This window comes from Lissotriton helveticus, chromosome 1_1, assembly GCF_964261635.1.
Source record: "Lissotriton helveticus chromosome 1_1, aLisHel1.1, whole genome shotgun sequence".
NCBI classification, from domain to species: Eukaryota; Metazoa; Chordata; class Amphibia; order Caudata; family Salamandridae; genus Lissotriton; species Lissotriton helveticus.
In genome coordinates, this window is record NC_136057.1 from 585652346 (window position 1) to 585667418 (window position 15073).

The following is a 15073-nucleotide window of genomic DNA, read 5'->3' on the forward strand; positions in this document are numbered from 1 at the left end:
ATCATTGGATCTACCTCCGGCGTTTCCGCCAAGTGAGCCGCGAGATCAGGCCTCGGACATTCTGAGCGGAGCCTGGCCCTAACATTCGTATCAAAAGGCTGACGTATGTGAGCCTGAACATACGCTGCAACTGCAGGAGAAGGCAACCAAGATGATGAATGAGGGTGAAGAATATCTGCAGGCTCAAAGGTCAACACAGGAGGACGCTCAGGAGCGTCAACAAAATGTTCTTTGCAGACTCGTTTCCTTGGTGGAGGATCATCATGGTCAGAAGAAGCTGAAGTATGAACCTGATCAGAGTCGTCAGTATCTTGAGGTGCAGAAGACTTGGAGGCCTCAGCCGCCAAAGATTTCGCTAATTTTTGGAAGTCCGACCTGTGGGGATTGACAGGAGACTTTGAGGACTTCTTAGCAGTCGGCAACCAACCCTGTTGCTGCGCATATTTATTCAAATGCCGTTTGAGTGGATTAATGGCACGCACTAGCGCCTTATTTACAGACTGCTGGACACCCTTGTCCAATTCTTCAACTAAATCCTGTTCCAAAAAACCCGTATCATCTTCCCCATAATAGTAGTCATCTTCTTCACAAAAGTAATCTTCCATGATACACAAGGTGTATTGAAATAATGCCCACAAGATGACTGGAAGAAAGTATGGAATGCCAAAGACACTATGCAGGGGGAGTGCGGTAAACCCCACAGCAGGCCAATAGAGCAGGCACCAACCTAACTCAATTCGAATGAAAAGTGGAGGGAGTAAGGCCTGCTGACACCAAGAAACACACTCTAGGCAAAGCCTATGCACAAAATGAACAACCAAAGCTCTCACAGAACTCCGGCGATATACGGGGTTAATCTCCAAGCAGGCTGTGGGCTTTGACGTATAATACGACTTTCCTCTAACCGGCGTTGAGAAGAATGACACAGAGCCGGAAAAATGCCAGTGCGCATGCGCGACACGGCTGCCCGCGAAGACACAGCTCGAGAGCGCTCGCGCTCCCTGCACGAACGGATAACCCCTGCTCCCGCTCCACACACAAGAAACAAGGCAGCACACAACCGCCGGTCTCAGGGAGGTGACCACACGCTCCCGGGAACACACGCAGCAACTACGAAAGGGAAAGAAAAACGGCAGCGGGCACAGCAGGCAACCGGAGCGCTCCAGAGAAACGCAACACACAGCGCACTACAAGCGCTAGAGGCAAAGCATACGAAGTAAGTGAATTACAAAGTACAGCAAAGCAATTACAGTAAAATCATGCAAATACTGGAAAAACACTTAACTGGCTGCGGAGCAGCAAAGAAAGAGGAAGAAGGACTACCATTGTGACCTTTTCTACTGTATACTCTATGGTTATACCCTGGTGTTCATGGGTAATGTAGTTTTTTGTTACTATAATTGGCTGCTGAGCATTTCCTTATAAAGAAATGAGAAAAACATAATCGGAGCCTCCTGTCCTTCATAGAATTCAGTAGCCCCCCTCACATTCCTGGTCCTCGGTGCCACCCCCCCCCCCCCCGCCGCCGCACTATTGACAGGCACGCCCCGCTAAGCTAGAGCTCCAGAGAACTGCCTGAGCAGGACACGCTCCACGCGCAGCACTGTTTCGTGTCGAAAGACGTCACTGCCAACCTCAGAGTGACGCGTGCATCAGGCCAGTCCCGGCATGCACCGCGGAAGCCGTCGTTGAGAGTGTCTATGGGAGGCGGGGGCTGCTAGGGGAGGAGAGTCGAAGTGGAAATTTCCGTGTAAGCCGGCTCCTTATAACACTAGTGGCTGCATCAGATCGCCTGATTGTCGTTGAAGGGAAAGTCAGGCATCGTTTGTGCTCTTCACACTGTCAGACGGCAAGCAGCACATCACAAACACCGGGCAGCTGGCAATACACGGACAGTACAGCAGGCGACATTTTTTGTACCCCCTAAAACCAGAAATACCTCAAAATTAACCGCCTCGCCCGCGCCACCCTGCTGTGCTTCTTAAGACCCACCATGTCACATTACATTCACGTCCCTCCCGGCTCCCCCGACGTGCCCAGGATGAACCTGACTGTTGATGAGCGTGGGTGTCGCGAAGGAGCGATGCGGCTGCTTAAGGAGCTGCGGCCACATTGGAAGCCGGAGGAGGTTACCACGCAGGTAAATACAAACTAATCGCCGCGGACTATAACGCAGGGGGTGAACCGAGTTGGACTACGTATAAATTGGAAGTCTCGGGCACAGCCGTCAGATTAGGGGCGCCACGCCCATCCCCCCCAGGAACCGCAGAGAGGTGTCTCCTTGGAGGCCCCACCTCTCTCGAGTTTGAAGCACATGTATAGACAGCGACAGAATATTTTTAAAAATCATTGTTCTTTATTTTGTCAAAGGCAATTGTAGAGTGATAATCTATCTTCCACCTTTGTGGAAACGTTATCAATTTTAACACCTCTGCTTTAAAAAATATATATATATAACTGATTTATCCGGAAGCACCGATTAGAGGGTACGTGTAAAAATACTGTAAAACGTAAGATTAAAGTCGGATGCGGTTTCCGATAGTAATGACTCAGTGTAGTGGGGCGACTAGCAATCGTGATGGGCGTGTGAGGCCATTGAAAAGGAGCGCTGCATTCACTTCCGCCTTAGTAACACGTTGGACGGTGACGTCTTCTTAAAGCCCCAGCCGTGTACTTGTGTCGATCCCCGTTGTATTGAAAAACGTGTTGCTATAGCTCGTCAAGTTTACTGTGTATGAAGTGCCATGTTTTCGATGTGTTGCGTCTTAAATCCCTTTTAAATCCCCGAACTCCGTCCAGATCGTGGGTTCTGGTAGCAAGGTGAATGTAATGCATTTTGGTCCAGTAGCCCCAGCACCATTTTGTTATTAGTTATTTTGCTGCAACCATCCAATAAATTAAACGCTTTTAATCCACCATGAAGACTAACCGCCCCACCTAATTGGACTAATTTATGGGTACTGGACTAAGGATATTGTGAAGTGTTGCCGCCAAATTGTACTTTTTGTTTTTATACCTGTAGCAATGCTTAATGCTGAAATGCAATACGGTGTAAACCACAAGCAGATTCTTTTTTTAAATACTGATGCCTAATAACCGTACAACGCTCCCACAGACATAGCTGGCGCTAGGCACTTTTATTAACTGCTGATTTGCAGCAGAATGGAACTCCTGTTGTCCATCAGTTAAGGATGAATGCCATAGATGTTCTAGTAAGCTATTTTACTGGGTTGTCAGTATTGGGGTAAGATACATTTTTTAAAATTTATTTGGGGCTGTTTTAATGCGCGGGCTTAGTTCCAAAAGAGACTTGAAGAAACGCCAAAATCACCTTATTTATTTTATTTAAGAGTTTTATATTGTGCTGGCAAGACCCAAACGTATCCGAGCGCTTTACAACATATAACCTGTTCAGTGTATATAACCAATAGAACAGGAGAACATCTGTAACCCTTTAAATCAATATTACACCCAGAGGAAGCAAAAACAACAAATAGGGGGGAAACTGGCTCTAATCATTGTGGAGAGATTTCTCTATTTTGCTCAAAGACAGTGACCGCAAAGTTTTGGCCACCGGTGACAGAGGTTTGGCTTGCCCCATGAGTTAGGACCAGCTTCTGAAAACCATCCTTCGTTCCCTTGGGCCACTTATCCAGCAAATAACCCGAGCTTCTCCATTCCGTGACTTGTTCTCTACCACTGTGACTTTTTTGGACGTCCTTAGTGAATATTCAAAACATGTTTTGGCTGAAGTTTCTATGGGCAATTTGGACACTGCCTGCATGGGGTTGAAAGGCTAACGCCCAATACTGAACAGTATATTCAGAGCACAAGTCTTAAAGATAGAAGTGGGGATACTAACCAAGTTAGGCAGTATGCAAGTGACATTATGGCACTTGAAATCACATTTTATTACATCACGGTGCAACAACACCCGCTTCACAGGAAGTGTATCACAACCCATTAGCTCACAAGAAGTGACTTCAAATCTTAAGACCACGCACATACGTTTAGCAGGTATATCATGAGTATGTTTCAGCACATTACAATATTTAACAAGTGAGATTTTAAGTCGGGGTTGGGTCAAAAACGTGATGCAACCAAACACACCATCTGGGTCTCGGCTTATACATTTATTTTGTTTAAACTCTACAAGGAAATTGGCAACAAGTAGAAATGTGGCAGTAGATCTGTTCTGCTTAGTTGGTTGCTAAGTCTGCATTTTAAAATATCTTATGGGGTTAAGGCACCTGATGCATAGATGTTTGTGTGCCAGCTAAATGTAGGTGAAGAATATTAATTGTAAGATGACTCTGGAGGTTAACTTATTTGTTGGAGAGAACTGGGTTTTATCTAGTCCCAGTTTTGAATCAAAGTAGCTTAGAGGGTTAATGTCTTCTGCAGAGAACATTATACAATACGCAGATTACAGATTTTTATTTTATGTAAATGGTTAAGTGAGTTACTGCTTTTATCACAGAGCTTCTCTAGTTACTTGCAGATCATAAATTGTAAGCCTGATATAGCACAGTGAGCTATTGTCAAAGTATCTGTACGTGTGATGTAAAACTCTTGACACCCTGCCTTGGGTTGAGTAGCACTATAGCGCTATAAAAGAAATACAACAAAATAGTGGTATTTAAATTATTTGTGTAAATATTGGGGCAGACCTTTTACTGTGCATGCATATTTCTTATATACAGGGACTGATCAAATTCAAACCCATGCCTCTCAAATACCCTTGAAGTGTTAAGATGTGTGCCTTTGTTCCCCTCCATTGTATTTAAGTCTGAGGCTCCAGATAGCTCTTAGCCAGCATACTCCAACAGGAGTCCTGATTGGCCCCTTAACTTCGGCCTTTGTAATGGGACCAGCTGGAATCTGATATGCCCTCAACCTGCCTGCACTGTGCTGTTCAAAGCTGCTAAATGTGTCCCGGTGTCTGAAAATGACACAGGGACAAGTTAAGCATATTTCTGTGGGGCCCAGCCTCTTGGCAGGGGAGACTGCGTCCACCCTAAGAAAAGAGTTATACCCCTTCTACCCGCCTATACCCTTGACTTGTGCCCTGAGTATATTGGAAACTAATGTTCCATTAGAACGAACATATTTCCCCCTGACTTTACTTGTACTTTACACCCATCTGCATCGTCTTTGGTTGGACAAGCCGTCAGCGCTGTCTGCTTCTATGTTACATCTCTATTTGGGACCATGATATCATTTTTTAATATACTATGGGTTTCAGTAGAGGTCTAACACCATACTTGGAGATATAATCTGTTTATTCAAAAACACTTAAACACATAAAAAGAATCATTTTCTTGGGTCTATGTATAAAATCATTGTATCATAACCGTTCATATCAAGATGGTGACACAAGAACATTAACTCCTATTTTCTGCTTTTGAAAGTTTCCCTCGTAGCTGGTGTAGAAGGGCTATTGTTCCAAAATGCAGCTAAGGGCTAGTGACATACTATGCATGGCAGCAGAGTAGGTAGGCAATATCTGAAGATAAAGGCATTCAGATACGATTACCATGTGTTCAGACGCCTCAACCTCCGAATAAGTTTCACAGATGAGGACTGGGATAATGATGAAAGGCGGGGCTTTGGACCATGGCATTGTCTGAGGGGCCATAGCCTACCCTGCTACATAGCAAGTACAATTTCAGCTGGAACTACCTCCCAGGACCTGCGAAGGTTTCAGAATCATAATTTGGATTACAGCAGAGCCATCACACACAAGTCGTAAATGTGTTATGCACAAGGGTTTCCAGCTCACTTGACTGTTTGTGTGACAATGTCTTATCACCTGGTTGCCATGTATTGAATGGCAAACCATATTTCACATGGCGGCACTACGTGAGTGGCAGGTCAGTGTGTGCAAATGCACAGGAGATCGGACATTAAACTCCACAGTGGGGTGTAGTGGGGAGTAAAAGGTGACAACCTAATATGGTAATAAGACTGTGAAGAGGTGTGTTTAGAGAGATTTCTAAAATTGAGTCTTTGGAACATGCCAGAATGTGAGAGAGAGACTTGTTTGAGTCTTGGTACAATGCAGAAAAAGAATCATATGTACGTTCTCTCCAAGTCTGTTGGATTTCCAGCCCCTGCTGGGATAGGCTTCTGGTAATTTAGGCACCACTTGAAACATTAAGTAAAGCATAAAAATGCTGGGGTTTACTCGGATAGACGGCCTTGTAGATTACACTTCTGATTTAGAAGTCGATTAGGGCAGGGAGAGGACACATGCATTTCTTTCAACATAAAGTAGATGTGCTTGTCCTACAAGAGGAAGTCCATCGTCACAGCTAAGTAAAACTCCCTGCATTAAATCACATCATTTAGCAAAGATCTCACTGGTTACTGTGGCAGTAAACTACAGAGAAAGTCAACCTTGACAAAAGCGAGCTTAAATGGACACCTCCCCATCCCATCATAATTTCTTAATACAACTTTTTTGTTTTCACTGCAGTGTTTATCCTTTCATATTGCTGTGTAAGTAAAAAAAAAACAAGCTCAGATTCGTTAATTAGAAAGCACAGGGCTGAATCGCTATTGTGAACACAGCTTTAACATTTTAAACCCTTCTGGCATGCCCCCAAGCACCTTGCTGGATTGAAGTGATAGCTACTCCTAAATCAATTGCTTTTGATTCGTTTGTAGGTCTTGCCTAAGACAGCGATTGCATTTTCGCTTGCAAGATCTTTTGTTTTCTATACAGTGGCTTAGAGACCACCCATTTCTTAACATTGGTAGGCTTTATTGTCACTTTCATTAGTTTGCTTCATATTGGTCAGCTGCTGCAGTCTTCCTTAATCTGTGTTTGTCCATCCTCTGGAGCATCAACGCATTATTTGTCTTTCCATTGCTCATTTTAATAGCTGCCATTTTTTACTTTGTGTGTTTTCAGCTGACTCCCTCATGTACTTCTTCCCTCTCCATTTTCCTCCTGCCCTCTCGTGTGTTGCTGCTGGTCCCCACCCTCACTTCCTCTCTTGTCCGTGTTGCTGCTTGCTCCTGTTCACCCTCCCTCCGTAAAAAAGCGATTTAACGTGGACACCTCTGCCCGTGTCATAGCCCTTTTTCCCGTACCCTCTGTCATTGTTGCCACCCCTCTTCTCCCTCTGCCCTCAGCAATGCCTCCTCCTTCCAGCAATAAAACAAGCATTGGCATAGCCATTAGGTCTCTCTTTTGGGACCTTATACGTATTTAGTTATGCAGCACAATATCCTTGGTGCAATAACATTAACTATTGCATGGTTAAACACTTACAAGGTCCCAAGGGCGAGACCTATTAGCTATGCCAATGCTTGTTCTGTCTTACTCTGACGAGTGATAGAGCTGAATGCATTGATGGATGAATGTGAGTGCAGTGAAATACAAATACTTTACAATACTTTATGCATTAGTGATGTCGTGGGGATCCTAGATAACTTGTGTAATTTATTCAAAATAGTAAGCTATAAGTATTGTGAGGAAATATTTATCTTTTCAGTAAACTGTTGTGAACTTGTCCATTATTATGTTTGATCCATGGGCATTATTATGTTTTGATCCATGGACATTGAATTATATTGTTGCCTATAGTGTATTCAACTGAAAACAGTTTGTAAATAAATTTAACAAAAATATAGTCCGCCCGGACAGATCCCATTGTAACACATCTTTTATTCAAAGATTAGCAGCATCTCCTGCAGTTGGTGGAAAAAAATCTGCTCTCGCTCAGTTCTTTGCGGATGGGGTCAGAGGGGGGTGTGGGGTTGGGAGGGCCGTTGGAAACCCAAAGCACAGCGACCTATCAATGTGCAAGAATTCTGTCTGCATATTTGGCGGTATGTTGTGATGTTCTCTGGGCTAGGAAACGAAGAGGACAGACGTGCGTACAGGGGTGGGGCGAGGGGAACGCAGCCTTTCAATCTACCACAACTGTGGTTTTTACTATTTCACGCTGACAAGCTCCACCAGGTGCCACTGACCACGAGCAGACTTCTTCACAGTAGACATCACGGCGCACTCAGAAGTCATCGACTGCAAAGTGTCAGTGTCATGTTCGTACATGCATTTGTGTTTTTTTAACTCCTCTGTTAGAAGATTTAGTTGTACATTTTGGTTTTGTTGACAACAGTACGCGTGTATTGACGTATGAGCCCGTTGCGCCCCACACATAGCACGGAAGAAATGTCCTTCTGTGTTTACAAATGGATAATTAATCTTGTTGCCTCTGTGAGAGACAGTACACATGGGCAAATAAAAGTAGACCCAATAGGTTTGTCTGATCATGTGATAGAGACTTTGGAGTAAACAGATTATGCTTCCCTACAGAATACAACAAGCGCGCGCTCGTGCAAGTTAAAAACAAGCAGGATGGAGAAGAGAAAGGCGGCGCATGCTTGCGCGCGCGGCAGCACCAAAAGTGAAAGTTATCGCGCTCACTCGGGCGCTAAAAGCTGACAGCTGTGCGCATGCACACGCACGTGCACGCAAGCTCTAGGCCACAGAGGTAGCATTTTCTGAAGCCCTTACTAAAAGTCTTGCCAGATCAGCGCTTGTTCTGGCGAGACATAATAAGCGCTATTGCTCAGTCAGCGCTTACCATTTTTCACTCTTTTTTTTTTTTTTTTTAACTCCCTCATACTTCATGGTAGATGCACTACTCCACAACGGGCTAAACCTTGTCAATGCCACTAGCTATCTTCTCGTAAACGAGTCCTATTGGCTTTGGCAATTCTTGTTTTTCACTATTACAGGTAACAATATATTTATTTTGTTTTGTAGGTGCACCACCAAATCCGGCTTCTTCATTTCTGCTATATGTACATAGCCCTTGAGATCTGTAGTATTGTGTTGTGGCTTTGTGGTGTTTATTTTTTCCGATCAAGCCTACCAGAGAGCAGAAGCTCCATGGTTGCAAATGACCTAGGCTTACCAAGAACTTTTGGGGACTTGCAGATCACCATTGTTTACCATAGGTTGGTTTTTTTGTCACTCAGTTGCATGCTTCTTGTTCAATGGCTGTCCTTGTCCATCTTGTTTGTCCCTCTCCTAGACCATAGCCTCTTTACTATCTCTCCTACTGGCTCGATTCTATTCTTCCACTGCTGTCACATGCTTCTCCCTCGTTCCCCAAGATGCAGTTACTTTTACGTGCTGCTTGCTCTTTCATAAGCTTCACCACTTCGCCCCCACGCTATGTTATTCTTTCCCTGCCCCACCCACTGTGTTCTTGTCCCATGTGTTTTTATCCCCTGCCCTCGTGTCGTTTTCTCCCTTAAGTGATGCTTCTCTTCCACCCCACCCCCTCCACCAACCCCCCCCCCCCATTTACTCCTGTTACCCATTATCCTCTGGACCTCAGTGGTGCTTATATATATATTTTTTAAAGCCTTTGTCCCCCTTTATTTACTTATCCAAATGGTGTTTGCCACCTTGGATTGGTAAGTAAAATATGAAAGCAAACCGTGCCAGCATGATTTCTCGTGCACATACTTGCGTTTTAAGCCATGCTTGTGCATATGTTTTTCACCTGTGCACCTCCCAGTGGAATGATGTTCTACTTTTTCTAATTTATTTGTTTTTTTTTACAATACTGATTAGTGTGGAGGTGGGGGGATGGCGGGGGGGGGGGGTAGGGGATGGAAAACAGATGCTGCAGAACACGGCAGAGAGCTTTGGCAAATTCATTAGATCCCAAATGCGAGACCTGTTAGCTTTGCCATTGCTTGTTTACTTCCCGCTAGCTCCCTGTGAATGTTATTTTCCAATACTGCTCTGATCTTCATCCTACTTTTTGCCTGGTTTTCTCTTTCTTTGGCCAACTGTGCTTCCTGGATCAATGCGAAATATAAATTAACTGTATAGTTAACTATGAAGTGAGACAGTGGCATTGTGTGAATTCCACTTGCTCTCATGTCTGGTTAGGGAACGTTCCACAAGGGGGATCTTTTTGAAGTGTATTGTAAGTTTGTCTTATTGAGTGGGGAAATAGGATTTGAAAGAAGACCCATTCTAAATTGAAGGTGACATGAAATGGCAATAAGACTGTAAAAAATGAGTGGCGCTGAGATTTAATGTTGTTTGCCACAAGCCTTTAACCTGTGGAATACGTGTTTGCACCTCCCAAAGTTGCCTACGATGCTAAAAAAATATATATTTTAATCACTTGCTTCTCCTAAAGCCCCTTATAATGAGGCCAGTTAACACAAATCTGTACCGGTGTGTCTATGCTTTGCTGGGATTCTTTGTGTTCTCGACTTTGCGACGATGGAATAGGTTTCTGTATCCAGTCAAGATCATTCATGAGGATGAGGCTCACTTGGAAAATTGACACACCCTGCACTCTACCTTGCCAGGGTGCGTGGTATCCTGCAAGGTGTACTCTCAGGCAGTTAAAAATTCATTGCTACAGAGAAGCATGCGTCTTAATTTTCGAAGTCTTATTTGTAGAGAATTAATATGATGAGGCAACAGACAGTACTGTCTTTAAGTTGTTTATTATCCACACCTTGAGTGTAAGGCAATACAAATCCAAGAGGCAAAATATCATAATACGGAACCAATTACCCAAACCCATTTTTATAATTTTTGTATTTGCTCTTTGCATGTTATAAATACTGTACTTATGGGGGCCGTCATTTTCTTAGCTAAGCATGATGCTGCTTACTAATCGTTAATAACTGTAGTACTTAAACCCAACACTTTCTGAAAGGAAAGGTCTTACAAATGTCCTTTCCATTTGTTTCGAAGTGTATCATGGCATTGTTAAAATATGAAGAAAATGGAGAAGACACATTTCATAATTGTTTTCACATCATATAATGATTCAGTTAGACGAGTACGATATATTCTCCATCGGCACGTTCATTCTAATCTATTGATGCTGTACTTGCTGATAAAGTCTATGGTACAGATAGTTGGGTAACTGAGTGCCAATGTCCTAGAGAGTCAACTTAACTGGTTAGCGAAAGAAGGGTAAATGTATACAACTGGGTAGGATCCACTGGTGGTGGCATGGTTGGATGTTCAGAATCCTATTGACTGCCTTAAAGACCGTACATTATTAGTGCCATTCGTACTCAGTTTTAGTTGTAAAGAGTAAGCCGAGCACTAGACATCAGTGATGACAGTGAATCATTGGGTGATTTAGGGATGGTGACTGACCACTAGAAGAGAATCGCAGGGCAGGGCTGAGCACGTGAGTACGAGCTTCCTGCACTGAAGGAGAAACAAGCATTGGCATAGCCAATAGGTCTCGCTTTTGGGACCTTATAAGTATTTAGTTATGCAGCAAAATATCCTTGGTGCAACAACATCAACTGTTGCATGGCCAAACACTTATAAGGTCCCAAAGGCAAGACCTATTGGCAATGCCAATGCTTGTTTAAGATGTCCTTGTAGCTGTTGATGCAAAGGCTTCTCAAAAGATTCCTACTCGAGGGCGTCGTTTGGCCTATGCTTGCACTGTGTAATCCTGTGTGTATCTCTGAACGTCAGCTTATGTGAAATAAGCTTGTTCTGGGGGAGGGTTGACGAGGAGTGTCCTAGGCACAGACTGAGGGAAAGGCAACACACACTGATTTCATTGACCTAAATACGTCTCGTCAATCAGCAAAAAAGGTAATGGATATGTCACTAACACCCAACTTTAACAGCTCGAGCAAGAGGTGGTTGTCACTCTGCAGTTCAATATAACATGAAACATTTAAGTTGTTGTTTATGGCTCCTTTCACTTTGATATTGGGGAGGAGGACGCATGATGGATAGATAGTGAAAAGATGACTAGATGGATAGAAAAGAGAGTGACGGATGGAAGGAAGATAAGATGATGGCTGGTTAGATATATGAATGAAATAATAAAAAAAAAAGGATGGAGAGAATGTAGGCTGGATATAAAGATGAAGAGGAGGGATGTATGGAAAAGGCAGAATGATAGGTGGATGGGTGGAAGCGCAGAAAGGATGGAAAGAATGGATGAAGGAAGATGGACGAATCCCGGAAGAACTTCAAGGAGAGCTATTTCCCAAACACCTGCGGGTTCACTTGCCTCACCTGCCCGCCTCGCGCGAAGATATTTAGCTCATGGTTCAAAGTGGGAGGGGCGGAGAGGCATTTTATTTTCCTGACTACTTTCCTGGTACTCACCGCACTGCTCAGCGACATGAATAAGAAACGTCGCCATGTTCTCGGGATGCCAGCAGAGCATTCCAAACTAAACAGAAAATGAAGAAAGTGCTCGGGTATGTGACATTTAACGGAGGCATAATGTTTCAAGCGTGTCAAAGACTAGCTAACACCCTGATCCGAGTAGCATAAATCTGCTCTCTCGCCACAGAGTCCAGGCACGCCGCTTTCACATCAGACTCCTGTATTTCTGAACGTCAGCCGATGTTTGAAAGAAGCATGTTCTGGGAGAGGGGTGACGAGGAGTGTCTTAGGTACAGACTGAGGGAAAGGCAACACAGCACTGAATGCTCGACCTAAAAAGGAGGATTAATGAGTAAGCAGGCGGTGTGCATAGAAATGACACATACAGGACATCAGGGTCCTTAAGGCACTCACCCATGGAGGAAGAGTTGAAGATCTCGGTGTAATGTCACAAAGATGAAGGAATTCAATGGGCAAGGGCAGCAATCTCCTGGTTCAAAATCTGTGTGGAGAGGGATAATATGAGTGACCCTGTATGACGGAGCTAGAAACTGAAATAAATGTAAATATCCAGCAGATACTTGGTACCGCCTTAGGAATAATATGTAAAAAAATTCCCGGGGTAGGCAGCAGCAACCTATAAAGCTGTGAAGGTGATGTGCATATCTATAAGCAATTAAAAGACCAGCCAGCGTGTGATTACATAAATTATTCATGGGTAAAAAGTTGTGCTGGATTCTTGAAGGAGGGAGAGAACGTAAGCTCAGAGCCATCTAACTTGTAAATCCAAAAGTAAATAACACGGGTAATCAAACACCCCAAAACTTGGAGCACAAAAGTGTACATGTCGTGTAGATGCCTGGAGGGTCATCTACACAGAGAGGCAGTTGCTGGTATGTTATCATGTTCTAGATAAGGAGTAAACACGTCCGCTAATGTAGGCCGGTCTGGGAGGGGGGAGTAAGGAGCCATCTAACTCGTACGTGCAAGAATAAATAAACACCACAGGTAATCTGGCACTGGCGCATGGAGCAGTAATCTGCAATTGTCGTATAGGTGCCTTGAGGGGCATCTACACGAAGAGGGTGCTTGCGGTTTGTTATAGTGTTCTTGATGGAATCTGAATACGGCCGCAAGTGTCAGCCGGTTTGAGAAGAAGAGGACGAACAATGCGTCCTCCGCTGCAGTCTGTGCGATGAGTCAATCACCAGTCAGCACGCACTTGACACCTAATTAAGAAGCCGCTTATGAAGCCTGTGGAGTGACGTGTCAGCGTCATTACTGTTGAAACCAGCACTGGCTGCGCGGCCGTTAAAGTGACGCGGCCGCGAAAGTGATCGCGATGCACTTAATGACCCGTGACGGAGGAAAGACAGATGACGACTGCGCGCACGTAGCCGCAAGCTTGAGGCCACCAAAAGCCTGTGGTAGCTAAATGTCTCGCAGAGCAGCGCATGCGCTGGCTCAGACTAGACCTAAAAATGGACTTGATCTCCTTCTGCCTTCTTCTCCGTCCATCACCACCCACTTTTGTACCACTTTGTTCGCCATAAGTTGGCAGGGTATGCTCAGACGTGAGTCTCTTGCTCACTTTGCCACTGGATTCAAGCAAGCCGGGCTGAAGACGGCTGAAATGCCAGAAACCGGTCCTCGGAAGCTTGTTTCCAGTCCAGGGAAGGCATGGCTTGGCAGTTCGGGCTGGATTGTTCGCATGAGGCACAGGGTCAGACTGATTTGCATATGGCCATGTCTGAACTGGGGTGGCAGAGTGGGCTAAAGAACGGTGATGGATTATACCCAGATCTGTTGACTGGGTGTGAGTGTTTGTTTGATTGGTTCAGATGCTCCGTCCATCACCACCCCCTTTTGTACCACTTAGTGATTTAGCAAGCAATACAAAAAGAGCAAAGGTGGTATGTTTGAGCTCCATGCACCAAGCTATCCCACACAGCTAGTGCTCCAGTCATACAGTAGATTTATTGGGCATCCAAGTGAGCAGTGTAGATAGGCATTCTATAATTTCCAGAGCACCCTCACCATGGGGCTTTGAGAGTTAACAGAACAGATTTGCCACTGCCAGAACTAGTTCTAATGCAGTGTGTTTGTAGAATGCGAGTATTTTCTATCACATTTGTTCATTTGAAATAAACATTTTGAGGAAAGAGTAAGGAAACTAAATGAGACGGTTAGTGTGGAAAAGGGTTAGTATCAAAGGGGTAAGTGCAAGCTCCTGGTAAACATTGACCCATTTGGAGAACCTTTTCTCAAGGACTTGTTACTGGAATTGATTTGTGTGTCATCAGGTAGGTCTTTTCTGGTACTGACATAGCATTTGTGTTTCTCGCATTAAAAGGGACATTTGTGTGTGGGTGTCTGCTGTTGGAATGACAGGTGATACAGCTGGACAGGATTGTTGCGCCGTTTGATTGGTGAGCTCATGCACAGTTTTGGAAACGTAGGAATTTCGTCCCGTTTTTTTCCTGCCTTTTAGAGAGAAATTGCACCTGAGTTAGTACTCTTATCGATGGAAAAAAACACTTATTTGTACAGCTTTTTTTAGGTCGAGCCTAAGGGCAGCGTGCATGCGCTACTCGCTCCGCGAGGCATGCTGTATTGGAGTATGCTCTTGAAGCCCCGCCCACTCTCCCGCCCATATTTGTGATGGGGTTATGTCATTGACCTCCGTAAATACTGGCTTCTGATTCGTACATAGGGTTGTTAGTCCCTCCTTAGTACCGCCTTATCTTCACATGTAACCTCTCACGAGGACTGGCCCTTTTACTTCAGTGGTTACACGGTCTGCTTTATAAATTATTGAGCACTATTTTCTTTAATGCTCTTCTCCTATTCCACCCACGGCATCAGAGCACCTGCCCGCTTTGTTTTAAATAGTAATATATTTTTATTCAATTACAGCACGGTCCG

At 44.4% G+C, this 15073-nt stretch overlaps 1 protein-coding gene across 2 annotated transcripts in view; it reads left to right on the forward strand.

Annotated features, from left to right (window-relative positions):
* The first annotated feature begins 1668 nt into the window (after window positions 1-1668).
* The window catches only part of ETNK1 (ethanolamine kinase 1), a 164128-nt gene continuing 150723 nt past the window's right edge, over window positions 1669-15073 (forward strand). The window contains exon 1 of one of the 2 annotated variants that reach the window (XM_078674091.1): window positions 1669-2140. In XM_078674091.1, the coding sequence (XP_078530217.1) occupies window positions 1994-2140 (147 nt within the window). In that variant the 5' untranslated portion in view covers window positions 1669-1993. The remainder of the gene's footprint in view (window positions 2141-15073) is intronic. The other variant, XM_078674092.1, reaches the window with a different exon arrangement.